General features: G+C 47.0%; 2 protein-coding genes across 2 annotated transcripts; both read right to left on the reverse strand.

The window, feature by feature from the left end:
* Positions 1-3,355: 3,355 nt before the first annotated feature.
* Positions 3,356-5,522, reverse strand: LOC120670474 (protein O-glucosyltransferase 1-like). Its single transcript, XM_039950569.1, has 4 exons — positions 5,460-5,522; positions 4,391-5,158; positions 4,227-4,291; positions 3,356-4,074 (listed from the first exon to the last, which is right to left on the reverse strand). Exons 1-4 carry the CDS (start codon positions 5,520-5,522, stop codon positions 3,531-3,533), a joined length of 1,440 nt encoding a protein of 479 aa, XP_039806503.1. The 3' UTR covers positions 3,356-3,530.
* Positions 5,523-6,083: 561 nt separating this feature from the next.
* LOC120670518 lies at positions 6,084-8,197 on the reverse strand. The gene is made up of 6 exons (XM_039950638.1): positions 7,488-8,197; positions 7,288-7,377; positions 7,053-7,202; positions 6,844-6,968; positions 6,525-6,654; positions 6,084-6,442 (listed from the first exon to the last, which is right to left on the reverse strand). Exons 1-6 carry the CDS (start codon positions 8,076-8,078, stop codon positions 6,317-6,319), a joined length of 1,212 nt encoding a protein of 403 aa, XP_039806572.1. The 5' UTR covers positions 8,079-8,197; the 3' UTR covers positions 6,084-6,316.
* Between the last annotated feature and the right edge of the window lie 18,301 nt (positions 8,198-26,498).

A 26,498-nucleotide genomic window follows, 5' to 3' on the forward strand; every position in this document is an offset into this window, starting at 1 on the left:
CCGTGGACGGTGGATGCCCGCTGTGGCACTCCTGCAGCTTGTAGTCACCCACCTTTGCCGTCCACCGTGGATCTAGATCTGAGAGAGGAAGGAAAAGGAGAGGAAGGGGGTGGACGCAGAAGAGGAAATTGCGGTAGTGGCAAAGTAGCAAGGGGCGGTGGCCGCGCTAGTGGAGAAGACAAAGGAGCGGCACCCGGGCGTGGGAGGCGGCCTCGATGTCGAGCCAGTGACAGCAAATGATCATGGATGTGCCCAGCGACGTGGGGCGCTGTCATCGCGGCGAGGGCTGGTAGCGGGGGCGGGGGCTTGCGGCAGCGCGGGCGTGGAGGGGCACGGGCCCTTGCGGGCGGCGGCGGCGGATCTGCTGAGGAAGGGGATGGGGAACAGGAGAGGCGTGGGTGGGTGTGGGGAGGAGGGGGAATGGGGACAGTTTCAATTAAATGTTCTGTTAGATGCTGATGCACCGAGCCCGCCGTTCCAATCGAAGAGAATACGGCCAGCTGTATAGAAGTCATTACCTTCTTAATCATATGGATCATGGATGTGCCCATCATCTTGTTCAAAAGAAAAGTGCCCATCGCCACAAGTCCTGTAGGCCCATCTAGAACGTTGGGATTTTTTCTGAGGATCAAGCTTTCTCCTTTGAAAATCATGCAAGATGATTAATACGTGCCAAACAAACAATAAGCCTAGGTTAGCACGTAATTGACTTCAAGCTGCAACTGTGACTGTGAATGATAGCTAGCCAGTCATGCAAACGGCAAAACTGAACACGAAAAAAAGTTCTTCAAAGGATGCATCACTGTTCTAGTTCTTACGGCGTCGAGGTCGATCCATCTGCGCGCGCCAAGCAGCAAGGCAAGGACGACGAGGCCGACCATGACGGACCCCACGCCCCTCGTCCGCAACACCGCCCCCAACGACGATACCGCCCGCCCGGCCCGCCCCACCGGGGGCGTCGCCGTCCTTGCACGGCGGCGTCCCGCCCTCCTCATCAATCTCCTCCGTCGCCGGTGGCACCAACGGCGCCCCCTCCTCGTCTTGCTCCCCCGACGACGTCGCCGGGAAGACGGTGCCCTTCATGATCGATCACTCGCCACGAAAACGAGAGGAGCCAAATTCTGCTGCACTAGCGAGCTACCCGGTGATCTGCAAGAAAGCGCAGCTTGCTCTTATATGTAGCTCTCGGAGCAAGTCATCGCGCAATCCAGTACCACTACGGCCCTGCTTGAATTCTGATCCCCAAGAGGGGAAATGAACAATGCTCGTACTGAACAACTATTGCAGGGCAGGGACGTCTCAAGAGAGAGTTTCTTCAGATTGCCACGGGATCAACCTCTCTTTGGTTTGAAAGTAGACGAATGCATGGCCCGTGCAAATGCGCGACTAGATGCGAAAATACGATTGCATTTGCTACATAGGTGTTGGATTACTACGATGCCGTGTGCCTATTTCGGCTATTTCAGACTTTCTTCAGCAAAACGTGGACTTTCTTCCGAAGTTTGGCCAGGTCCCCTCGTGCTTGCGTTCGGAGAAAATAAGCATGAGATGGCGTGGGAACAACGGCGGTTAGTTTTAAACAAGAGTTACTAGCTGTCTGGACTCTGCACACAAACCCCAAGACTTGACTTGGCACATCCTGAGAGAGATTTTGATAGATTGAAACGGATAACACCTGGCTTCAGGGCTAGTTGCTGTGCTTAGGTTGATGTTGAGTTGTGCTCAATGATGTCCTCCTCAACGTGTTGTGGCGTTGGGCGATTGGATCGTCGGCCAAGCTATAGAGTCGTTGTAGTAGTTGTAGGTGGCATTGTTTCCAGTAGTTGTCCAGTAATCTGTCCATGTTTCCTTCTCCTTGTTGGGGGCTTTTCTGATGCCAAATCTGATCAGTAAACTCGGCGCCACTGGCGCATGTATTGCTCTCCTTCTTATCAATTAATGCCGTCAATGTCCGGGTCTGCTGGAGAAAAAAAAGGTTTTGGGTAGTGTCCATACGGCTTTTAATCCGTTTTCTTACAAAATAGGTCATTTTTTCTTCTTATTAGTACAGCCGGACACCAAAAGGATTAAACCTAGTGATGACTAAAGAAGCATTCTGACTAAGCTCTTGATTGGAAGATCATCTTCCCTAAATGTGGTTTGTGGGCAGCAATGTTGTAAATAGCGAGCTATGAAGTTTAGCGGCAACCATTTCTAAAAGTTATAGTGGGCTATAGAAAAAACTAAACTATTTAGCAGAATGAATCATATATAAAATTATAACCACTACTGGTCTAACATTAAAAAATAAACTCTAATATGTCTTTTGACTGCCCAACGGTGTCCATGCCACGTTGTCTATGGTCCACACTACGTTCATTTAGTTATTTCGGTTCCTTTGACTGCGTTTTAAATGAATGACACCATTAAAATCTACTAGCGACTTAACATTTTGCACTGCTAAATCTTGCAAAACCACTTTAGCGGACATTTAACACCGCTAAATCTCGTGAAACCCCTTTAGCGGACGTAGCGGATAAATGTTGCGTAGCGTAACGGTAGATCTCCTATAACGCTAATAGTGGGCTATTTTCAACATTGTTTGCAATTGAAATCAACGAGGGGAGCTCGTACTAGTTGGCTCTCCACCACTCGCTCCAGCATTTAAGGCATATTTTTTAGAGTAAAATATACTACCGGTCCTCAAACTTGGCTTGGAGTATTACCCTGGTCCCTAAACTTTCAAAATATTCATGTCCACAAACTTGCTAATCACAACATGTGAAGTTCAAATTATTATTTTAAGATAGAAAGTGGAAGCGTTCCACTTATATGGTAGGTCCAATTTTTTTAATTAATTTTCAGCTCAACTCTTATATTTTAAAAAAATTCCAAACTTTTTTTTTTCAAATTTTATGCCAAAATTTTTCTTTTTCAATGTTTTCTCCAAAATTTTCATTTTCTATTTTTCTACAAATTTGATAATATGAGTTTCTTGTTTTAGAATTTTTATGCAAGGCTTTTGTATTTGAATATATTTGTACAAGTAAATTGGTATGAATTATTTTGGTGCATATATAATTTTTTATTTGAACAAATTATATAACTTCATATTTAGCTTAAACAACTAGGACCTCGCGTGATATGATTAGCAACTTCAAGGATTTGAATGTGTATTTTAAGAGTTTTGAGGACCGGGATGACAACCTGAGCCAAATTCGAGGACTGGCGGTGCATTTTCTCTTCTTTTTTTTACTTGACGCGGTTAGAAAAAAATATTTTGATACCCTGGTGCGAAAACATGGTGTTTTCTTTCCACGTGTCATCATGCATTTGCACTCATCTACCAAGTTGTTTTTTTCAAATATATGAGCAATTAGATAGATTAATGATGTATGAGTATCTAAGTTTACCCTTCTTCTAAGTTTCTGTGTTAATGATACATTTAACGTTTTGCTCAACTCTTTGTCCTTATTAACTTACCTCGATGGCTGCATCAATAGTGTGCCTCCAGCTGAACTGTATACTGTCAGTGTCAACTGTCATCTAGCTTAGCCCTCCATCTTCTCTACGTTCCTCAGCACCTCCGTCTCCCTGTCGGCGATCTCCTTGGCCTCCTCCTCGGTGAACGGCGGCGGCAGCGTGCACGGGTCGAAGCCGGCGACGTGCCTCTCCATGGAGTCCATCATGCACTCCCTGTGCAGGCCCCGGGCGGGGCACGCCATGGACTCGGTGCAGATCTCGACGGCCTTCTCCGGGACGGTGGGCTTGTACCGGAGCAGCTTGGCGTACTCGGTGAGCAGGTGGAGCATGTAGTCGTAGACGTAGTCCATGCTCATCTCCTCCCTCATGAACCGGCTGCCCTGCTCGCCGATGAGCCGCGCCTGCGCCGGGTGCTCGTTGCCCCAGTCGACGGCGAACTTGATGGACTTGCAGATGTGCTCCCGGTTGATGGGCCAGTAGTGCTTGCCGGCGACGAGGCCTCTGGACAGGATGTCCTGGAAGAGCGTCGTGACGAACAGCACCGGCGAGTCGCACGCCATGATGTACTTCTCGCTTACTGACCACGCATTCCCTTCGATGTAAATCTTGTACCTGCATCCATTGACCATTATCATCAGAAGTTCAGAACCACACCAAACATCGTGCAACCAGCCAACCATTCGATCTTCCATGAAAAATTTAAATTTTGAACATGATAAATCTTCCATATATATATATATATATATATACCCGTACGGCCGTACCTGTATAGGCATTGCTTCGGTATGCTTGAATCTTTGAAGCCATTTCTGACGGCATGCCTCCAGTCCTACAACAAGGTAAGAAAAGGTAAATTCACCCTGCTGATTCAGACTTTGTGCGAAGGATGAAAAGAACAGGAATGGTAGCTTCTCTTGATATGAAGCACCTGGCTGAAAAGGCGGGCATTCCATTCTTGGCCGTTGGAGGCGTTGCATCTCATGAGCTCATGGCGGATGCGGTAACGCGAAGGTGCCCCCTTCCAGTAGGCGTAGGGCTGCCTCTCCGGCCATCGCACGCGCTCGTTCTCCCTCGCCACCTCCTCCAGCATCTGCGTCCACGGCCGGATGCCCACCTCCGGCCAGCCCCAGAAGGACCAGTCCGGGAACACGATGTCGAGCGTCGACGCGTCCTTGCTGTACCGGAACACGGGCGGCGCCTCCGACGGCGACGGGAAGTCGGCGGCGCGCACCTGGCCGGGGTCGTCGCAGGCGAACATGATGTCCAGGTCCGGGACGCGGCCGGGGTAGCGGCGGATGAGTTGCAGGATGCCCCACTGCGTGAACACGTCCCGGGTCTGGTACGCGCGCTGGTACGTCTCCACGTACGCGCGCCCGCCGACGACCACCAGCCGGAAGTAGGCGTGCCGCCGCGCGCGCTCCACCGCCTCCCGCGTGATGCCCGCGCCGCGCCACGGCCACAGGTCGTCGTGGATGTAGCGGAAGTAGTCCGGGCACGATGGCGGCGCCGGGCCGCCGGGGACTTGCAGCGTTGTCGACGGCGGCGGCGGCGCTGGCGCCGCTGGGCATTTCGGCTGCTGCGGCGAGGTCGCGTTGCCGCAGGTGAATGGTATGTGCACGAGGGGCGCCGTGGAGTTGCTGTGGTGACGCCGCCGTTGGCCGGCGCCGATGCTGGCAGTGTTGCCTAGCAGAGACGACTGGGGACACGCATGCAAGGGAATTCATAGACAGTAAGGTAACCTGCACCTGCACGTATACTCAACTGCTCCCTCGTTTTTGACGACTTGTATTTTTCAGCAAAAAGTTCAGTTTCATGTGCCCATGATCTTGTTAAAAAATAAAAGAAGTCCCCAACACAATTCACACAAGTCCTATCTCCTGATCTGTCACAGCCCGATAATTTCTACTTAAACCGAGTGCAAATTGAGCGGTTCTCACATGATCCCTATGAACAACTGAACATGAAAATTACAAAAGCAAATGCATCCTTACGCTTACAGCGTCGATGTCGACCCATCTGCGCGCGCCGAGCAGCAATGCAAGAACGACGAGGCCGACCATGACGGACCCGACGCCCTTCGTCCGCAACACCGCCGCCAACGAGGACGACGACCGCCCGGCCCGCTCGCCCGACGCCGCCGCCGGGAAGACGGCGCCCTTCATGCTCAATCTGAACGGAACGGACCTGAACGGCTGAACCGATCGAAGCAGGGAAATGAGAGGAGCCAAGACAAGTCTGAATTCTGACACCGTGGGCGTGTATCAGTTTTCTTCAGCAAATCGTGGTCTTTCTTCAGAATTTTCTTGTCTAGGTCAACTCCGCTGCTTGCGTTCGGCGAAAAAATGCATGAGATGGCGTGGAGCAACGGCGACAACCTTGGTTTAAAAAAGAGTTATTACCAGCTGACTGCGCACAAAGCCCAAGACTTGCTTTGGCATATCCGGCCAGCGAGTTGGATAGATTGGAATTTGGAATGGATATCATCTGGTGATGCAATGGACTGATGGAACAGTGCTGTAGACTATGTGTTAATAGAGCACGGGTTTATACTAATGGCAGCTGCTTTAAGTGGCTAATACGCATGTACTGGCAGTCTCCGTAGCAGTTGCTTAAGAAAGATCAGTCCTCCAATGTTACCTTTTGTATTACCAGCATAAAGATGATTGCTGCAATGAACTTTTCAGTTGGCATTTTCAGATCATTTGTAGAACAAGCCCTCGTCCAAGCCTTATACACAACATTGACTGTACATTTCAATGTAGTAGTACGTGTGAACCATGTGTAACCCTGTATTTGTGTGTTTGTTTTGAAGGGTGTAACTCTGTATGTGCAGTCACGACAGAACAATGGGGAATCAGAACTCGACCCCGCTGTTCATCTGAACTGAGAACCATGGCCGGCCAAATCCGTGGAGCGGAGCGTCTACTCTGAACACTACCCCTGACCTTGCCGCGCCGCCGTTCAGCTTCGATCTTCCGATCTGTGTGTGATGAGGTCAAAACAAGAATATCAGAGTCTAGAGGTAAAATTTCTCCAGATGTAATGGGTACAACTGTTCAGACCGATATGGAGGCATGTGCAGAAGGCGAAGCAGTGTGGGAGTAGCCACAGATGACGCCAACATTCTCATTCGCCGAATAGATGAGCTCCATGCACACCCCAGGATGGCGTCCACCGATCGTAGGGCATATGCTGTGCATCAGAAATTCAGAATAGAACAACAGTCAGTCTGGATTCTGGAATCGGGACACCTATTTTCAGCAAGATTCTGGTCATGATCTGGTGAAGCAGATTTTAGTACAACGATAAACAGCAAGAAAAAAGCAACAGTATGGATCAAATTATGAATGCCACAAGGCAGTCAGGGTTCAAGTAATTTACCTGATCTGGGTTGCTGGTTGCAGCATCAGGCCAGATCTCCTCCAAGACAATGGCTGGACAAGCCCCAGTGAGAGGGAATTATCAGGCCACTGAACCATTGGGACAACGCTGCCCCCACTCCTGTTCTGCAAGCAACTGACAGCATATTGTAAGTACAACAATGCAGCTTCTGTTCCTCATGGACTAAAGCATTTCAACCATTGGCTGACCTTGAAAGAGAAGCTGATCCTCTTCTCCCCTGGGAACTTTCCATGGGCTTGCAGGACTCCACCGCCGAGCGGGAGGAAAGCGCGCGTCGTGAAGCCTTCGCCGGCAACGTATCTTAGTTGCCCATTTGGGAATTGCATGTCCATGAATGACTGAACAAAATTCTCAGTTAGAAATGGGCATGAGAAAACTGTAATGCAGTAGTAGAAACAGAAGGACCATTTCTAACTGACTTACACAAGCAAACGGGTTCAGGCATAACATGGACATGAAGAACCATCTCTTGTGAGCCGACCAATAAGCAGGGCAAACCGAGTGAACTCCATTCTGCAAGGGAAAAAAAGCACTTGTGCTCTCAAGTCAAGGCATTTTGCACGTTGAATTCTTTGCTTAGATGAAGCAATGCTGAATTTTTGGCGCGAAATCAACCGACGCACCTTTCGCTCGAATCCGTACCAGATGAGGTGCCGCTTGGACAGGTGCACCGGGAACAGCAGCGTCGTGTCGCGGACGAAGAGGACCGGGCCGAGCTGCACCAGGAACAGGTTGGCCCCGTCGCCGGAGCTTCTCGGAGCAGAGCCACCGGCGCCGCTGCTGTGCGATGCCTCCGCGCGCCACAGGTCGCCTCTGGCCACCACCGAGCTCTCCACGTCGTTCGTCCTGCTGTCGTACGTCGCCGACAGGTTCATGCTCCCCTGGGACCGCGCGAACTTCCCGGTGGCGCCGAGGGGATCGCCGCCGCCGGTGGCCCCCTCCTTGCCGGGCGACGGCGCTCCAGGCGCTGGCCTCCCGCCATTATTCTTCCCGGCGCTGCTCCGGCGCTGATTTGGCAGGCCGGAGTAGAATAAGGTGTCGTCGATGCGGAGGCGGCGGAAGACGTCGCCCACGGCGCGGCCCAAGCGTCCCCCGGCGTCGCGCACGGCGGCGGCGACGCCGGAGAGCTGCTGCTTATGCGGCGGCGGCGGGCGCTGGGGCATGGGGAGGAACGCGGCGACGCGGCGCACGAGGTCGTCGGCCGCGGCGGACATCGGGGCCTGGTTCGGGGTGATCGTTGGGCCGTCGGCGGATAAGGGGTTCGTGGCGGGAGCGAGCTGTGGCGAGGAGGAGGGTGGAGCCTCGCGTGGACGCGGTGTTTGGAAAGGCGTCGTGGATGTTGCGCGGGCTCGTTAGCGTGCTGCACGTACGGTGGTTTTGTGGACGCGGTCCATGAGGTTGGGTGAAGAGAGCGTGTTCAGATAGCCGTTGAACTGTTAGGCTATTTCCACGGCATTATTTCATTGCACGAATAGAGTGCTAATATCATCTAAAACTAAACCCAACGCTAATTTTATAGAGGTTTTATACGCATTAAATACAGTGACATGTCCCTTTCAAAATACTCTCACATTCATATAAGTTCTATCTTGATCAACAAAATCATTAAAAGTATCATTTACTACTGAAAAACAGTACACATAACAGTAAGGTATGGGAGCTCCTATCTATACTCTCGGAAGGTACTTAACCTATACATCGCACGGCCTGCTAGGCCCGCCCACTGTCGATCAGCACCGTCGTCCGTTGAGGGCCTGCTATCTTTTATGTGCGGAAACCAGCAGCTCTCGTAGAAATCATTAACTAGCAGCAAGGCTGGACAAAAAAAACTCGTAACTCCCTAGCTTGCTCAATTCGCTCGTCAGTGGCTCGGCTCGAGCTTGACTCGTTTTATAATGAACTAACTCGTTTTATAACAAGTCAGCTCGTTTTATAATAAGCCAGCTCGAGTTGGCTCGCGAGCCATAACGAGTCGAGATAAATAACAAATATTGTATGAATTACTCGAATCGATCAACGGATAATGATTGATCATGGTCATGGATGATAGCATACTTATATTTTTTATTATAAAATTCACATATATTTTATTTATTTCACTTTTAATATGCATGTGATGTATTCTTTTATGGATTTACGGTTACCATCTCTATGTAAATGTTTTTTATGCTCTGGCTCGCGAGCCAAACGAGCTAGCTCGAGCCACTAATGAGCCGAGCCGAGCTAGCTTTCTGATTCGTTTGTAAAACGAGCTATAACGAGCTGAGTTATAACGAGCCGAGCCACTAACGAGCCGAGCTGGCTCGTTATCTAGCCCTAGCTAGCAGCTGCAAAAGCTTACCTGCTTTCTTTATAATGCGTGAGGATCAACGGCAGCACCGAGCAAGGAATAAAGTAATCAAGCATTTTATCTGTTATTTCATCTTTTGATATTTTATTGTTTTGCTAAATAGTTTTTTACTTGAGGATATTAAATTAATATGGTTAACATTTTAAGATACTAGATTTAACATTTATTCAAATGTTGTATTTTGAAAAAGAAATTTTAAAAATAAAATATATTCATGTTTAATCTTGTTTTTTGTGTAAATTTTAAGTAATACTATGGTTCAAACGGAATACAAAACACATTCGTAGTTTGAGAGAAAAAATGAAATCAGAGTATTAGGTCCAAAAGAGATTCCTCCGGTCACTCCTCCACTGCAGCCCACCGGACGCTAACATGTATTCTGCTCCCCCACCTATAAGACAGCCGCACGCTCACTGCTTTCTCATGTGGTTTGATCTGGTTAACTTACTCTATTTGCACGAATTTATTAAAAGATCAATAACAAAATTTCTTCCAAAAAATGTATAGATGCTCTAGCGACACGTAACTAAAATCTGACCCAACCCCGGTCTGGTCCAATTAGGTATAGATCCAAGGAAATGGAGCATGTTATGGACGCTGGATTGTGGGCTTCAACCCCAATCCTCTTTTGTGCGACCAATTATATACCTGGGCTAGTGGTCGCAACTTTCTTTTTCTCAGAGGTTCAAAAAAAAACTTTGTTTTTCTCAGGACCAGACCAACTTCAGCCAGGGTCCGAGTTTTGCAGGCACGGAAATGAGCCTAAAACTGAGCTAAGCTCGGTTAGGATTTGCCAAATTTGCTCACCTCTACTACAGTGATTTAACTGTCATACGGATCCTAAAGAAAACTTACTGACTCAACTTCTAAAAGACCCGATCACATGCGACCAGGTTTTCTTGGAACAGAATGGGCATAAACTTATGTTTTTAGTGTGCTCCCCTAAGCTACTGGGCCTGCCGTCAGTGAACATGACTTGGGGGGATTTTACTGCTCAGGTTGCCTGATGAAGATGTGAGTCGACGAAGCACTCGTTCTTGTCACACCCGATTTCGGAAAGAAACCAGATGCATCTCATATGTGCGCCAGGATCAAGTTTACACACATATGATAGACATTATAAGTGAATATATCAAAGACAATGACCAAAACGTAAGTAAGAGAGAGTACATAACATTATTACACTCCGATAAACAGACACGAAGGTCTTTAGATGTTCCACCGATATCCTATACGAGAACTTCAATAAAGCTTCATCAAATCCCACAGGCAATTGACTGGTGAACGCACGCCTAAAACTCCTTGAAGTTGTTGTAGTTCTCCACTTCAATGTTCTTTTCTGAGCAGCAATTAGACAAGGATGAGTACATTTATGGTTGGTACTCAGCAAGTGAGGGAAGATGCAAGGCTATCAAAAAAAAGCTGAGGTTTATAACAGCTAGCATTTTAGTTGGTCAAATTTTATTAGCAAGCACCTAATTACTAGGTAAAGTTTATACCAACACACTTAAGCATAGGATCATAAAGGATCCAACACATACCAAAGAAACTCAAGTTAATTATTCTTCAAGTTTAATTATCATGTGAGGGTACAGGCCGCTCATGACTGTGAGCACGGCTGATATATTAGTTTTAACACTCTGCAGAGGTTGTACACTTTACCCACAAGTCGCGTAAAAGTTTAAAAGAACTTTGGACCCAACCATGTTGTGCTGATCAGGCACAATACCACACTTTGGAGGTGTAGTTGCATAGGGACGCAACGAGGCCTTTACAAAGATTCCCTAGTAAGAAGTAGTCCGCTAAGGTTTCCGGAGCAGTAGCAGAGTATAAACCTCCCTAATAGGCATAGTGTCTTAGCAAAGCCCACTTCCCAAGAGGACCGGGTTATACCCCGACAACCGCCGCCCCTCTTGCCCTTTCGATAAGACCACTTCAAACTAGAGTCTCTAATTAATCAGCCAAGACCAGAGCCATGTGGTCCTTGTGGTTCTACTATTTTCCTGGGTGGTTCTCCATGTTCCAATTAAAATCATATGGTCTTATAATTAACCAAAACATAACAATATAAATAAAGCATGATTAACATTTCTCAAAAGATTATGATATTCCCATTCCCAATGTTAAGCAACTAAGCATTTCTACCCAACAGATATATTAAACCCGGTGTTCAAGGTTTTTGGGTAAAAGACTAGGTAAAGTCCTTAATAGGTGTCCCATCAAATTTATGCAATTCAACAATAAAGTAAAGTGAATTATCATACTATTATTGGGACAAAACGAAATATGCAAGAGGAGAAGTCCACTTGCCTTCCTTGCCAAACTGCTGATTCTCTTCCTCGTATACTTGTTCTTGATTTCCCTCGAACGGCATGTCGTCTACACGATCACACAAGCAAAACATGCACAAAATAAGGAACAACACATAAAACAGTAAACACAGGGAAATATAAGGTGATAAAGATGTTGTACGCATTACAAGGATCGCGTGAGCGCAAGAATCGCTGAAATCGGAGTTAAAACGAAGAAGATATGGCTAAAACAAGATTACAGGGGCTTATTTGCGATGAAACAGAACTTCTAGGGATTATTTCTGAAGAAACTAGGGGCTAGATCAGAAATAAACCTTAAATATAAGGTTTAGATTGAAAAACAAAGGCTAAAGGATGGCGAGTACAATTTTAGAGAAGTCGAGGGGCTAAAACAGAAAAGAAAGGACCTTCTTGGAATTATTTTTGAACTGTGGCGGAGCGTGGATTGATTTTGATAAAACCCATGGGGTTTTTTTTTTGCAAAAATGATCAAAGGTTTTGGGGAATTGACTCATGTTGGATTGATTGGATCCGTTGTATCTCGATCCAATGGCTCAGGGCGCGCGGGACGGCTCGGCTTGGTTCTGCCGCGGCTCATCTGGCGGCTGGCTCGGGCAAGCCGCTCGGTTGGGAAGGCGGCTCGATGGGTGGCTCTAGCGACACGGCTCGGCTGGCGGAGCGATGGCTCAGCTGTGGCACTGGGCGGCTCGGCTCCGGGCGGAGCTGGTGGAGCTGTCGGTGTTTACCGCCAAGCCTGCTCAGGGATACCCTTAGCAGTAAGGTTTGTAGGTAGGGATCGACTGCTCTGGAACTCGATGGTGCAAGGAACACAAAGATTTAGACAGGTTCGGGCCGCGAGTTGCGTAATACCCTATGTCCTGTGTGGTTGTTTGTATTGCCTTAGGTGTTGATGTCTTTTGAGGGGATCCCTGCCGCCCTTATATATTCGGGGGGACAGGGTTACATGGAAAGTCCTAGCCGAGTACAGTTGGAACCCTACTACAACACAATCGGGTAGTTTATTTTGTACTGCAGCTAATTCTACACCTATTTGGGTAGTTACAAGAGAGGTAAGGTACATCCATAAGCTATCTCTTACTCTAGAACATTCTATGCTTATAAGCAGTCCCGCTGCCCCGGGTCTGACAAGCCCCCGAGCTCTTCGAAGCCGAGTCTTGCAGGCGTCGAGTACTTGGCTGGATGTCTTCGAGTACTTCAAGTAGTCAGAACATCCTTCTGGTTGCTTCTGGGCCTTCCTTCAGATACATCGAGTAGTCCTCCAAGTACTTCCGGTTGCTGTCAGACCCGTGACTGCTTATAGATATAGAATATTTTAGAGTAAGGGATAGCTCATGGATGTACCTTACCTCTTTTGTAACTACCCGAATAGGCGTAGAACTAGCTGCAGTACAAAGGAAACTAACCGATTGTGTTGTAGTTGGACTCCAACTGTACTCGGCTAGGACTTTCCATGTAACCCTGTCCCCCCGGATATATAAGGGCGGGCAGGGGCCCCCTCCAAACAATCATTAACACCTAAGACAATACAAATCACACAGGACGTAGGGTATTACGCAAACTCGTGGCCCAAACCTGTCTAAATATTTTGTGTTCCTTGTACCATCGAGTTCTAGAGCAGTCGATCCCTACCTACAAACCCTACTGCTAAGGATATCCCTGAGCAGGCTTGGCAGTAAACACCGACAGCTGGCGCGCCAGGTAGGGGCTTCGGCGAGTTCACCAACGAATTCGATGGCCGGATCAAGCAACTCCAACAGCGTGCCAGAAGACACGACTTTCATTTTCAGTTCCTGGGCTTGCACGGCTGATGGAACGGGAGGCTCTTATAGCCACCTTGTCACGCCTAACTCGCCTAAATCGAAAACCCGCTCCCAACTCGCCGACATCCGTGAGTCCGCAGATCTCGACGAGAAAAGAGTTCCACCCGAACTCGACTCGGACAACCCTGGAAACGTGACAACTCAAAACCGAACTCTTGGTTTGGTCGAGTTCGACACAAATTCTAATTCCGAAAAGCCTTACTTTTCAAAAACTCTTGGAAAATACCTGGCTCATCTGAAGACAATCAAACGCCCTAAGATTAAAAACTTAGAACTACTCGCCGGAGTAGATCAAGTTTCACGATCAATTGAGGGCTGCATCAAACTTGCAGAAACCGCTCTCAGCTCATCTGCGCCACAGCAGAACCCTAAAGCACTAAACCCACCATAGAAGAGGTCGGGCAATACGCTTTCAGGGGTCGCTCGAGTAAATCCGAAGCTTGCCAACTGCATTAAGGTGGCTGAAAGCATTCTGCAAAACAAAGAGCAGAAATCGGGAGGAGGAATCTGCGGGGGAGCTGGTGAGACAAACCCCCAGCTTGTTCGGATGGGACCGTCTATCTCCAGGATACCTCAGAGTCCTTCACCGAAACCTACTCACACTCGGATTCCGAAACCAGTCGAGTCCAAATTCGATCAGGACTTTGATCGCTTCATGAACGGTCTCGAGAACCTTGAACCGTTCGACGATCTTGAAGAGTGGTCAGACAACGTCGAGCAGTTTAGGGACGCTATGGCCAAACCAAACGAGCATGCTGACGCTCTTTGGGAATTGGCCAAGCTTAAAAAAAAGGAAAAGCCAAGGCTCCAGAATAATCCAGCAACTCAATCTATGACAAACCCTGGATCAAGAAGCCTGAGGGACTAACTCCTACTCAATCATGGCTACACTGGATGAACGAGAACACCCTCCGTATAGAGATGGACATACCACTTCTCGCTCACCCAAAGCATACATACTCAAAAATTGGTGGGCTAACCGATTCCGAATCCGAGTACTCCTCCGATCCGGAGGAACAGCTGGACGACCTAATCCAGTATAGTAAGAAAGTCAAGTTTAACTCGGCTAAGAACTCCAAGTCCGATCAGGACTCCATCCCTAACCTGATTATATATGCAACGCCACAAGGACGGATGGTGCACCTTAGGAAGGCACAAGATTCCAACGCTTCTGCCTCACAGCTAGCGGATCTGCCTTACCAACAGAGCACTCCTTTAGACCCGTCCTCAAACAAACAAGACCAAGAAGTTCAAGACCTCTGCCGTGAAATCCTCATGGTTCGTATCGCCGAAGAACCTGAGGGCGATCCCACGGAGCGTCTCAACCTCGACGACTACAATTCTGATGATTTCAACGAGTACCTTTCCGATAACACGGAAACTACTCCTACAATCACAAAAGCCCAAGTCACTACCAAGGTGGATCTACCCGCACCTCCCCCTCCCCCAGCAGTGACCGTCACCATCCAACTGGATAAGCAGCATCCAGCTGAAGATCTCTATGAACGTCATCGCCAGCTCAACCAGAAGAGGGCGTTCAGGCATCAGCGCCTTGCTAACAGCCTACAGGAACAGCAAGGCGACAGCTACGACTACTCCAGCTGCGACCTCCGCAGTGTGATCAACGTTGGGCGCGATGCGCGTAACATCATCATCTCAAGAAGAAAGGAATGAGAGGAAGTCGAGGCATACAACCCTTCTTCCAACTACTGCATCCCGCCAAAGGCTTCCGCATCTTTCAAGAAGTACAACCTGGCAACTTTCACTATCCGTCCTCAGGGTAAACCACGCACCCAGCATCAAGCTGAACTGTCTCAGAACGGAAACAGGATCAACAAAGCACTGCTACGCAAGTGCTTTATCCACCTAAAGAGCTCTCACATGATCTTCCAGTGTTACTCACTCCGCAAGGCCCTTGGGGCACCTCTCCTGAAGGAGACCCCACCAATAAATCCAGTCGACCTCTGCATCGACTAGCTCTACCCCAAATCTAGTCGACCCCCATATCAACTAGTACTATATTCGAATAAGTTTTATCCAGCTATGTAAATCATTGCTCACGTCCAATGAGCAAGGGGTAGGTCTTAAGAGTCAGAGTCTGTCACTTTACAGTTATTGTAATTTCGACAAATCCAAATAAAGTTGATTTCTCCTATATCGACTACTTGGCTCTCGCTCACACGACCAATACCCCACCTCGAAAGTCTTGCTCAGCATTAGAGCAGCTATCGAGTAGTTTTTATAGTTCTCACTCGAGTGCTTTTTTGACATTTATGTCTTGGGCAACCCGACGGGGTTCGTACCTAACAGTTCTGTCCTAAAAGACACTCTAGTCCTCCGGTAGGACACTCTACTCACCCTGCTCGAGTAGGTCTTGGATACTCTTTCATCACCTTCATCTTGGGCAACTCGATAGGGTTAGTACCTAACAGACTTGCCCTAAGAGTTACTCCAGTCCTTGGTTAAAGGACACCTTACTCGCCTTGCTCGAGTAAGTTTTGGATATCTTTCTGACATTTACATCTTGGGCAACCCGACGGGGTTCGTACCTAACAGTTCTGTCTTAAGGATTACTCCAGTCCTTGGTAAAGGACACCTTACTCGCCTTGCTCGAGTAAGTTTTGGATATCTTTCTGACATTTAGGTCTTGGGCAACCCGACGGGGTTTGTACCTAACAGTTCTGTCTTAAGGATTACTCCAGTCATTGGTTAAAGGACACCTTACTCGCCTCGCTCGAGTAAGTTTTGGATATCTTTCTGACATTTACGTCTTAGGCAACCAGGCGGGGTTTGTACCTAACAGTTCTGTCTTAAGGATTACTCCAGTCCTTGGTTAAAGAACACCTTACTCGCCTTGCTCGAGTAAGTTTTGGATATCTTTCTGACATTTACGTCTTGGGCAACCCGACGGGGTTCGTACCTAATAGTTCTGTCTTAAGGATTACTCCAGTCCTTGGTTAAAGGACACCTTACTCGCCTCGCTCGAGTAAGTTTTGGATATCTTTCTGACATTTATGTCTTGGGCAACCCGACAAGGTTCGTACCTAATAGTTCTATCATAAGGATTACTCCAGTCCTTGGTTAAAGGACACCTTACTCGCCTTGCTCCAGTAAGTTTTGGATATCCCTTCGACATTTACGTCTTGGGCAACCCGATGGGGTTCGTACCTAACAATTCTGTCTTACGGATTACTCCAGTCCTTGGTTAAAGGACACCCTACTCGCTGGCTCGAGTAGGTCTTGGATACTCTTTCGGCACCTTCATCTTGGACAACCCGACGGGGTTAGTACCTAACAGACTTGCCTTAGAGTTACTCCAGTCCTCAGGTAGGACACCTTACTCGCTCTGCTCGAGTAAGTTTGGGATGTTTCTAGAATATTCACCTCTTGGTTAACTCGATGGAGTTCAATCCTAATAGTCCTATTCTAGAAATCAATCCAGTGCATTAATAGGACATACTACTCGATACGATCGAGTAGTTCGGGCCATTTTCGTAAACAACTGCATACTATCTGGGTAACCAAACAAGGTCTATCCTAAATGATCAACTACGAAAACCCCTCAAAGAGTACAGATAAGCCCTTGATACTCTAAAATAAGTTGACACAAGTTTCCCGCTTGCTTGGTTTACTATGGGAATCTCCGTTACAAAATCTTTTTGCCTCGAGTACTTGACGGGTACAACTCGCTTGCTTGAGATACAAAAAGAACTCCTATTTTCCCTTAGTACTCTTAGTAGTTGTCGAGAGCTGCCTGTCTTTTTATCTATCAAAAAACTTATTATACCTCCTAAAATACTCAATAAGAGTTCTCCCCCCGATTGTACAACAAAGTTCATATTAGCCATGTGCTAATTGAAAATTTTTCCTCCAAAAAGGAAATTCATACTAAGCTACGGCTTCTCACACCTTTAAGTGCTATTCCCACTTGGTTAATCCCGCGGGATTCAATCCTAACCGGTCAGCACTATGGTTATGATTCAGAACCATACAAACTCGATCTGATTCGAGCATATGTTGCCTCCTAAGGCACCCACGGATATAATGCATCGTATCTACTATTATGACTAAGTGGGCCCAATGCTGCCTACACAGGACCCACGAGTACAACTACTCGACACATTAAGGGATTCCACAATCCTAACAAGTACTTGACTTTACACAAACATCCAGCATTTGTTCAAAGTACTTCTGGCTCACACGCCAACTCAAATACAGGAAAAGCTTAAGGAGACTCTGCTCTGCTCAAGGCTTCTACAATCTGATCAGCCACCGCGGAAGTTTTCGCCAAATACTGATGGAACTAATCATTAGTACAATCAGCCTTGGCTCCTCGTCCAAGAGCATCTAGATGAGTGGTTGGCCAATAAGATTTCATCAACCCAAGTACGTGACCCACATACTGGCGGGTGATGGTTGAAACAAACCTCTCAAAAGCTCCGGGAACTTTGCGAAGCCTCCCTGCCAGTGTGAGCGGTTCATCTCCATCTCTAACTGGGATATCCATGGCCTCGGCTACCTCCAGGGCGGCATCTCTGACTTCTTTCAGCTCCACGAGCTCACGCTGCATCGAGTCTTGAGACTCTGACAAAGTCTTGAGCTGTTGCAGAATCATCGCTGCCTCACGATCAGAGTCCTCCTTGATCTTCTTAAGCTTCTCTATTTCATCTGTGTTTCGGTACATAAGAATCTTTAAATCCAGTACCAAGCTTTCCTGAATCTTTAAAGATTTGGCACAAGCTGTGTACTCGATTAACAAGAAAATCTTATAAACACCAAGCGGATCTACTAGTCGAGTGCATATCAAATGCTAAAGACTAACCTTTCTTAGATTGGGAAAGCTTTTTCAGCTTCCCTTCAAGCGCAGTCTTCTCAGATGAGAGCGTCTTAACCCTCTCCTTGAGAGCATTCAGCTCTGTCTCATCTGGCGACTGGACACCCGTTCGTCCTAGTGCCTCCTGCAAAACAAAAAGATCAGTATACTACTCGATCTACTCTAAAAGTACTCGAAGCATTCGACTACTTACCTCCAGTAGCTTGAAAGCTAGCTCCACCTTCTCTCTTGGCAAGTCACTTCCCGATATGACTTGGGAAGTACTCGCCACAACAACAGCCTTCTTGGGCACTTCTTCAATCCTTCCTACAGTATTCCCTGTGACTTGGGAATATAAAGAAAGAACATACTACTTAATCACACTAAGAGCAAACAGAAGGATACCTTTCTACAAGGCACTACAAGCTTACCTGCAGGGGTCTTCGCAGACTGTTTATCATCGCCTCCCTCACGAAGCTTCTCGCCTTCTCCTTCTCCTGGAAGTTTGCTGCTTCCACCATCCTGTGGGATCTCCTCATTGGCCCTCTCAGGATTGGGCAATGGAGAATCCAGAAGCATACTATTGGCCATCACCTCTGCATCATGAGTACTCATTTCAGGAGTACTCGGGGGCTTCTCCAGCCCCGGCTGAGAATCCGAGTGGCTCTCAGCCCCCACGTCCTCTCCCAGGACTGCATCTCTGCAAAGATAAAATAGTTACAAACTACTAAATTCAAAATAGATCCTACACATACAAGTTCTAAAGAACTTACACATGACCTCTTATTAGGGCAAACCCCTTGATGCCAAATTTACGGGCAGGCTTTGCGATTATGGCCAGCTTAGCCGCATTGACGGTCTTATTTATATCGGAACTACTCACTGAATGAGTAGCCCCGATCCCACTTGATGGGTCCACTGTGGTGGAGGGGACAGTTTGTTCCACGCAGTATCATCCCCAGATGGTGAGGTCCGTGGCATCTTAGCCGCCGGACTGCGAAAAGCAAAAACACAAATCAAAACTTGTAATTCGACAACTAGAAAGTACTCAATTGCAAAATAACTAGATACTTACCTATCGCTAGTGGTATGGGAGGAGCTGTTATACTTCCTCGCCGCTGACCGAGTACTCTTTGGGCGCTCGGTCTGGGCATCAGCACTTGGAGTGGGGCAGTGCTCCCCATCACTCCTTTTCCCAGACGCTGCCTCATCTGCACAACCATGTCTGGATATCAGTACTGTTTATATGAAACCTCATATGAGCATACTAAGATTTGATTAACAAATCGAGGAAATTAGAAGAACAAAAGGGCGAGAACAAGAACACCAAGGAAAAGCCATGGTCGCTACACTTTGGTGCTTCTGGCAAAAGCCTCTCCCCTGCCTTTTATAGCCACAAGGAGGCTTGCTGAAGGAGAACTCGTGAATCAACAGTGCATGTTTCACGGACGTATTCATGGCAGCATTCACGAACGCAGTCAAAGTTGCAATAATGCAGATTCTCCAAACAGTAATGTCTCATGTGAGCACTGAATAAAGAGCCGTACATCCCGGGTTTTATTCCTGAAATTATTTCGGGTGCAATCATTGTGGCGGATCCAATTGTATTATTTTTCTGGGATTTTACCCGAAAAAAGAGGTCTTTTCGGATTCCGGATCTGATGAATCCTGCAAATAATTTGAAGGATAAAATCTGATGCCACGACTTAAATCCTTAATTCCAAATCTACACTCGGGGGCTACTCGCAGCAAAAGGGATTTTGATCTAAGGCTCGGGGGCTGCTGGATATAGGCATCAGAGATTTGTTTTTCAATTTTTTTTGGAAAATAGTCTGAAGTGACCCTCAGCCTGATTATGCGATTCAACCTAAGGCTCGGGGGCTACTCCATATGGAGCGCGAGTATTTCGCGCATCATATATGATCAAGACTTAAGGGCTTGAGCACCTCACAGCCTCGAAGCAAACAGAAGTACTTGAAGGGCTACTCGACGTATCTGAAGGAAGGACCAGAAGCAACCAGAAGGATGTTCTGACTACTTGAAGTACTCGAAGACGCCCAGCCAAGTACTCGATGCCTGCAGAACTCTGCTACGAGTCTACGAATAGCTAGGGGGCTTGTCAGACCCGGGATAGCGAGACTGCTTATAGACATAGAATGTTTTAGAGTAAGGGATAGCTCATGGATGTATCTTACCTCTTTTGTAACTACCCGAATAGGCATAGAACTAGCTGTAGTACAATGGAAACTACCCGATTGTGTTGTAGTAGGACTCCAACTGTACTCGGCTAGGATTTTCCATGTAACCCTATCCCCCCCGGATATATAAGGGCGGGCAGGGACCCCCTCCAAACAATCATCAACACCTAAGGCAATACAAACCACACATGACGTAGGGTATTAAGCAAACTTGCCGCCCGAACCTGTCTAAATCTTTGTGTTCCTTATACCATCGAGTTCTAGAGCAGTCGATCCCTACCTATAAACCCTACTGCTTAGGGTATCCCTGAGCAGGCTTGGCGATAAACACTGACACCCCAGATCTAAATCTTCCTGCTCTCTCTTGCTCCCCAATCTGCCTTAGTGTTTAGCCAGTGTATGCGCGTGAAGCGCTTCGTTGATTTTCGGATGGCTCCCAAGAAATCAGGCAAGGGAAAAGGCAAAGCTGCTGAGCCATCTCGTGATGAAGGCTGGGAATCAAGTAAGTGTTCCAAATCTGATTTGAAATCCCTAGTTAAGTAGGACTTTTTGCCATCGAAATCAGTAATCCAATGGCGTCCAGCACTAGGGGACGCCAGTCCGTATGAAAATATGGGCGAGATTGTTGGATTTCTTCCATATTTTGAGCGAGGGTTGGGTCTCCACTGCTCTAATTTCTTTTCTGGACTCCTGTATTATTATGGGATCCAGCTTCATCATCTCACCCCTAATTCTTTTGTTCATATATCTGTCTTTGTACATTTGTACGAAGCTTTTCTGGGCATCGAGCCCCATTTCGACCTTTTCCGCCACCTTTTTCATCTTAAGCCCCAGCCAAGTTCGACTAGACTAGATGTAGTTGGTGGGGGCAGGGATTCAACTGCGGCAGAGGATGGATAGGGTTTACATCCCCTATAAATTGTCACAAAAAGTAATTGACTGGAAACCGAGATGGTTTTACGTCAAAAATTAGGGAAACAACCTTCTACCCATCCTAGCTGGCCCTCCAGTTCAACTAACTGAATGGCTGAAGAAGCCTCTTAATATGAGTCAAATTCCAGAACTACTGGAAATGATTGCAAGTCTGAAGCAAAAGGGAATAAGTGGAGTGGCTGTGGCTTTTGACTGGATGAAGCGTAGAATCCAGCCTCTCCAAGCTTGAGTTACTGGCTTCGAGTATCAAGGGAAAAATGATCCGTCGCGGTGTTCAGAGGAATAGATCTCTAACGGAGAAGCTCTTCGTCGAGTACAACGACTATTTGATAAGGTGGAACATGTTCCGCACCTCCTCAACACATTTTCAGTGTTGAATCCTCCCAAGGAGGTAAGTGATAAGTTGTCGATTTGTAATATCAAGTACTTGTTTTTGTAACTGACAATTTTTTCATTCCTTTTGTAGGATGATGTCAATGTATATAGGAGTAGTCCTCTTCTGCCAGGCATATTTCGCCTATCCTATCTTGTTCCGAGTGCTCATGCCAAACCTTTGCCTGATTCTGAAGATTCTTCAGAAATTGAAGGCTTTAGTTCTGATGAAACTACTGATGCAGAAGCTGGGGAATCAGCCGGGGATGATGGCAGGGCACATAGTTCCAGCCGAAGCGAAGATACCCATGCAAGTCATCCAACGGGTACTCGTTCGACTGTGAGGAAGTGAAGCAGCTCCTCATAGACTACTAGCAATAGGTAAGTAGCTAGTTAATTGCAATTGAGTACTTTCGTCTTCGATTTACTGGTTTTGATTTGAGTTTTTGCTTTTTCAAGTTCGGCGATTAAGGTGCCACGGACTTCAGCATCTGGGGATGATGCTGTGGTGAGACAAACCGTCCCTTCCACCACAGCAGACCCATCAAAGGGAACTGGGACTACTCTACCGACGAGTAGTTCCAATGTAGATATTGCCGGAGATGCGGGTAAGTAGGCCGTCATTACGAGGCCTACCCGAAAATTTGGCGTCAAAACGCTTGCCTTCAAAAGGGCTCCTACGTAAGTTACTTGAAACTTGTAATTGTAGGATTTTGTCTGTGTATCGAGTATTTTTCAACTGATTTGTCTTGTCAGAGATGCGCTCCTGGAGACAAAAGGGGATACTGAGGACAACTCAGCCCCTAAATCGGGAGTGGAGAAGCCCCCGAGTACTCCTGATATGAGTGCTCACGATGCAGAAGACATGGCCGATGCCATGCTTCTAGACTCTCCACTTCCTGATGCTGAGAGGAGCGAAGAAGAGCTCCCGAGGGGCAGTGGAAGCGACAAGCTTCCGGAGCAGAAGGGTGGCGAGAAGCTTCCTGAGAGAGGCAATGCGAAGGTGCCTGAGGACATCCCTACTGGTAAACTTATAAAGCCTTGTACTGATGGAGTACTTCTTCTTTGCTCTTAATTTGATTAAGTAGCGCTTTTTCCCTGTAGATTCCCAAAATCCAGGGAATACTGTAGAGAGGATTGAAGATGCGCCAAAAAAGGCGATTTCTTTGGTGCAGGCAAGTACTTCCCAGGTCTCATCGGGAAGTGTCTTGCCGCAAGAGAAGTTGAAACTTGCGTTCAAGCTACTGGGAGTAAGTAGTCGAATATTTCGAGTCCTTGCATATAGATCGAGTAGTATATACTAATCCTTTTTGTACTTTTTGCAGGATGTACTAGGGCAGGAGGGTAGCCCGGCCCAGGATGGTTCGGAGCTGAATGCTCTAAAAGAGCGAGTAAAAACGCTCTCGTCCGAGAAGGCTGCCCTTCAGGAGAAGCTTAAGAAGCTCTCTAAGGCCAAGAAAGGTTAGTCTTTAGCATACAAGATGCAATCGACTAGTTGTTCTGCCTGGTGTTTATAAGGTTTTCTTTTGAATCGAGTACACATCTTGCTCAAAATTGTTAAAGATTGAGGAAAGCTTGGTACGGGATCTAAAGATTCTTATGTACCGAAACACAGATGAAATTAAGAAGCTCAAGAGGATCAAGGAAGATTCTGACCTGGAGGCCGTGACAGTTCTTCAGCAACTCAAGGACCTGTCGGGGTCTCGGGACTCGATGCAACAAGAGCTCGTAGAGCTGAGGCAAGTGAGGGATACTGCACAAGAAGTGGCAGAGATTGTGGAGATCCCGGAAGGGAATGAAGACGAACCGCTCAGTTTGGCAGGGGCTTCATAAAGTACCCGAAAGTTTTGAAAGGTACATCTCCACAACCACCCGATAGTACGTAGGACATGTACTCGGGTTGGTAAAATCCTACTGGCCACAGACTCCTCTTGATGCACTTGGGAAGGGTGCAAAGTCTGATTGTACTGATGCATATTTCAATCAGTATTTACAAGAAACCTCCGTAGTGGCTGACCAAATAGTGGAGTCCCTGAACAAGCCTGAGTTCCCTTGAACTTGTTTGTAGCTTGATTTGGCGTGTGGGCCTCAAGTACTTTGGAATAAATATTGAATATTTGTGTAATGTCAAGTACTTATGGTTGGATTGTACAATCCTTTGTTGTGTCGAGTGAATGTACTCGAAGGTCACGAGTTTTGGCAGCATCGCGCCTACTCAATGCGGATAGTTGATACGAAGGGAAGTATCCGTAGGTGCCTTAGGGGGCAAAGTATTCTCGAATAGTATCGAGTTGTATGGTTCTGAATCAGAACTCTAGTGCTGATCGGTTAGGATTGAATTCTACAGGATTAACCATGTGGGAAAAGCACAAGAAGAGTATCGTAAGCCGTAGCTTAGTCCAAATTTCTTTGTGGAAAAAAATGTTTGGTTAGTGCGGTGCTCTTGTGGACTATATTTTCCAACAAGGAAAAAACTCTTTATCGAGTATTTGGAAAGTTAGGAGCTTAAGGTGTTCTTTGATAGATAGGTGAACAGGAGGCTCTTGACAACTACTCAGATTACTAAGGGAAAACAAAAACTGTTTTTGCATCTCAAGCAAGCGAGTAGCACCCGACAAGTACTCGAGGCAAAAAAGCTCCGTAGTTGGAACTCCCTTAGTAGTCTAAGCAAGCAGGAGACTCGTGTCAACCTTTTGGAGTATCAAGAACTTATTTCTGCTCCTTAGGGAGTTTTCATAGTTGACCAGTTAGGATGGACCCTAATTAGTCACCCAGGTAGTATACAACTTTTTATGAAAATATCCCAAACTACTCGATCCAGTGAGTAGCATGTCCTATACCAGGACTGGATTGATTTCTGAAATAGAACCGTTAGGATGAACTCCGTCGAGTTAACCAAGACGTAAATATTCTAGAAATATCCCAAACTCACTCGAGCAAGGCGAATAAGGTGTCCTACCCAACGACTGGAGTAGTTTTAACGACAGGTCTATTAGGATGAACCCCGTCAGGTTACTCAAGACGAAAACGCCGAAAAAATATCCCAAAACCTACTTGAGCCAGCGAGTAGGGTGTCCTTAAACCAAGGACTGGAGTAATCCTTAAGACAAGTCTATTAGGTATGAATCACATCGGGTTATCCAAGATGAAAATGTCGGAAGGATATCCAAAACCTACTCGAGCTAGCGAGTAGGGTGTCCTACCCAAGGACTAGAGTAACTCTTAAGACAAGTTTGTTAGGTATGAACCCCGTTGGGTTATCCAAGACAAAAATGTCGAAAGAGTATCTAAAACCTACTCGAGCTAGCGAGTAGGATGTCCTTAAACCAAGGACTGGAGTAATCCTTAAGACAAGTCTGTTAGGAATGAACCCCGTCGGGTTATCCAAGACGAAAATATCGGAAGGATATCCAAAACCTACTCGAGCTAGCGAGTAGGGTGTCCTACCCAAAGACTGGAGTAACTCTTAGGACAAGTTTGTTAGGTATGAACCCCGTCGGATTATCCAAGATGAAAATTTGAAAGAGTATCCAAAACTTACTCGAGCGAGGTGAGTAAGGTGTCCTCAATCGAGGACGAGTAATTCTTAGGATAGGTCTGTTAGGATGAACCCCGTCGGGTTGCCCAAGACAAAAATGTCGTAAGAACACTCGAGGTAAACCATAAAAACTATATGAATGCTGCTCTAGTGCTGAGCATGGCTTTCAGAGTGGTGTTTATAGTGGAGTATTGGTTAGGTGAGTGAGAGCCAAGTAGTCGATTTATGAAGGAATCAACTTTTATTGGAAACTTGTCGAGATTACAAGGATTGTAAAATGATAGACTCATACTCTTAAGACCTACCCATTGCTAGTAGACGCGAGCAATGGTTTATATAACTGAATAAAATTGTTCGGGGGATAAACTTAGTCGATACAGCAGTCGACTAGATTATTAGTAAGGTCTCCTTTAGGAGTGGTGCTCCAAGAGCTTTGCGGTGTGAGTTGCACTCGAAGATCGTATGAGAGCTCTTAGGGTGCATGAAGCACTTGCGTAGGAGCGTCTTGTTGATCCTGTCTCCGCCGAGAGATGTTTCTCCATGATGTGAGGTGCGTGGTTTACCCTGGGGATGGGTACTTGCCGGCTTGTGCTTTTTGAAGGCTGTGGAAGCCTTAACTGGGATGCGGTAGTTGGAAGAAGGGCTGTACACCTCTATTTCCTCACACTCCTTTCTCCTTGAGATGATGACATTGCGTGCATCGCGACCAACATTGATCAGGTTGCGGAGGTCGCAGTTGGAGTAGTCGTAGTTGTCGCTGTCAGTGTTTACCGCCAAGCCTGCTCAGGGATACCCTTAGCAGTAAGGTTTGTAGGTAGGGATCGACTGCTCTGGAACTCGATGGTGCAAGGAACACAAAGATTTAGACAGATTTGGGCCGCGAGTTGTGTAATACCCTACGTCTTGTGTGGTTGTTTGTATTGCCTTAGGTGTTGATGATCGTTCGGAGGGGGTCCCTACCCGCCCTTATATATCCGGGGGGACAGGGTTACATGGAAAGTTCTAGCCGAGTACAGTTGGAGTCCTACTACAACACAATCGGGTAGTTTCCTTTGTACTACGGCTAGTTCTACACCTATTCGGGTAGTTACAAGAGAGGTAAGGTATATCCATGAACTATCCCTTACTCTAGAATATTCTATGCATATAAGCAGTCCCGCTGTCCCGGGTCTGACAAGCCCCCGAGCTATTCGTAGCCGAGTCCTGCAGGCGTCGAGTACTTGGCTGGGCGTCTTCGAGTACTTCAAGTAGTCAGAACTTCCTTCTGGTTGCTTCTA

The sequence above is a fragment of the Panicum virgatum genome, chromosome 4N, assembly GCF_016808335.1.
Source record: "Panicum virgatum strain AP13 chromosome 4N, P.virgatum_v5, whole genome shotgun sequence".
NCBI lineage: Eukaryota > Viridiplantae > Streptophyta > Magnoliopsida > Poales > Poaceae > Panicum > Panicum virgatum.

Bases quoted from the DNA above. Each gene is read 5' to 3' on its own strand.
- LOC120670474 (XM_039950569.1), bottom strand. From the start codon at position 5,522: ATGGTCGGCCTCGTCGTTCTTGCATTGCTGCTCGGCGCGCGCAGATGG. The intron at 5,159-5,459 runs GTAAGCGTAAGG...GCGTGTCCCCAG, and splicing joins GATGGGTCGACATCGACGCT to TCGTCTCTGCTAGGCAACAC. The intron at 4,292-4,390 runs GTGCTTCATATC...ACCTTGTTGTAG, and splicing joins ATGCCCGCCTTTTCAGCCAG to GACTGGAGGCATGCCGTCAG.
- LOC120670518 (XM_039950638.1), bottom strand. From the start codon at position 8,078: ATGTCCGCCGCGGCCGACGACCTCGTGCGCCGCGTCGCCGCGTTCCTC. The intron at 7,203-7,287 runs GTAAGTCAGTTA...AATTTTGTTCAG, and splicing joins GCCTGAACCCGTTTGCTTGT to TCATTCATGGACATGCAATT. The intron at 6,969-7,052 runs GTCAGCCAATGG...AGTTGCTTGCAG, and splicing joins GGATCAGCTTCTCTTTCAAG to AACAGGAGTGGGGGCAGCGT.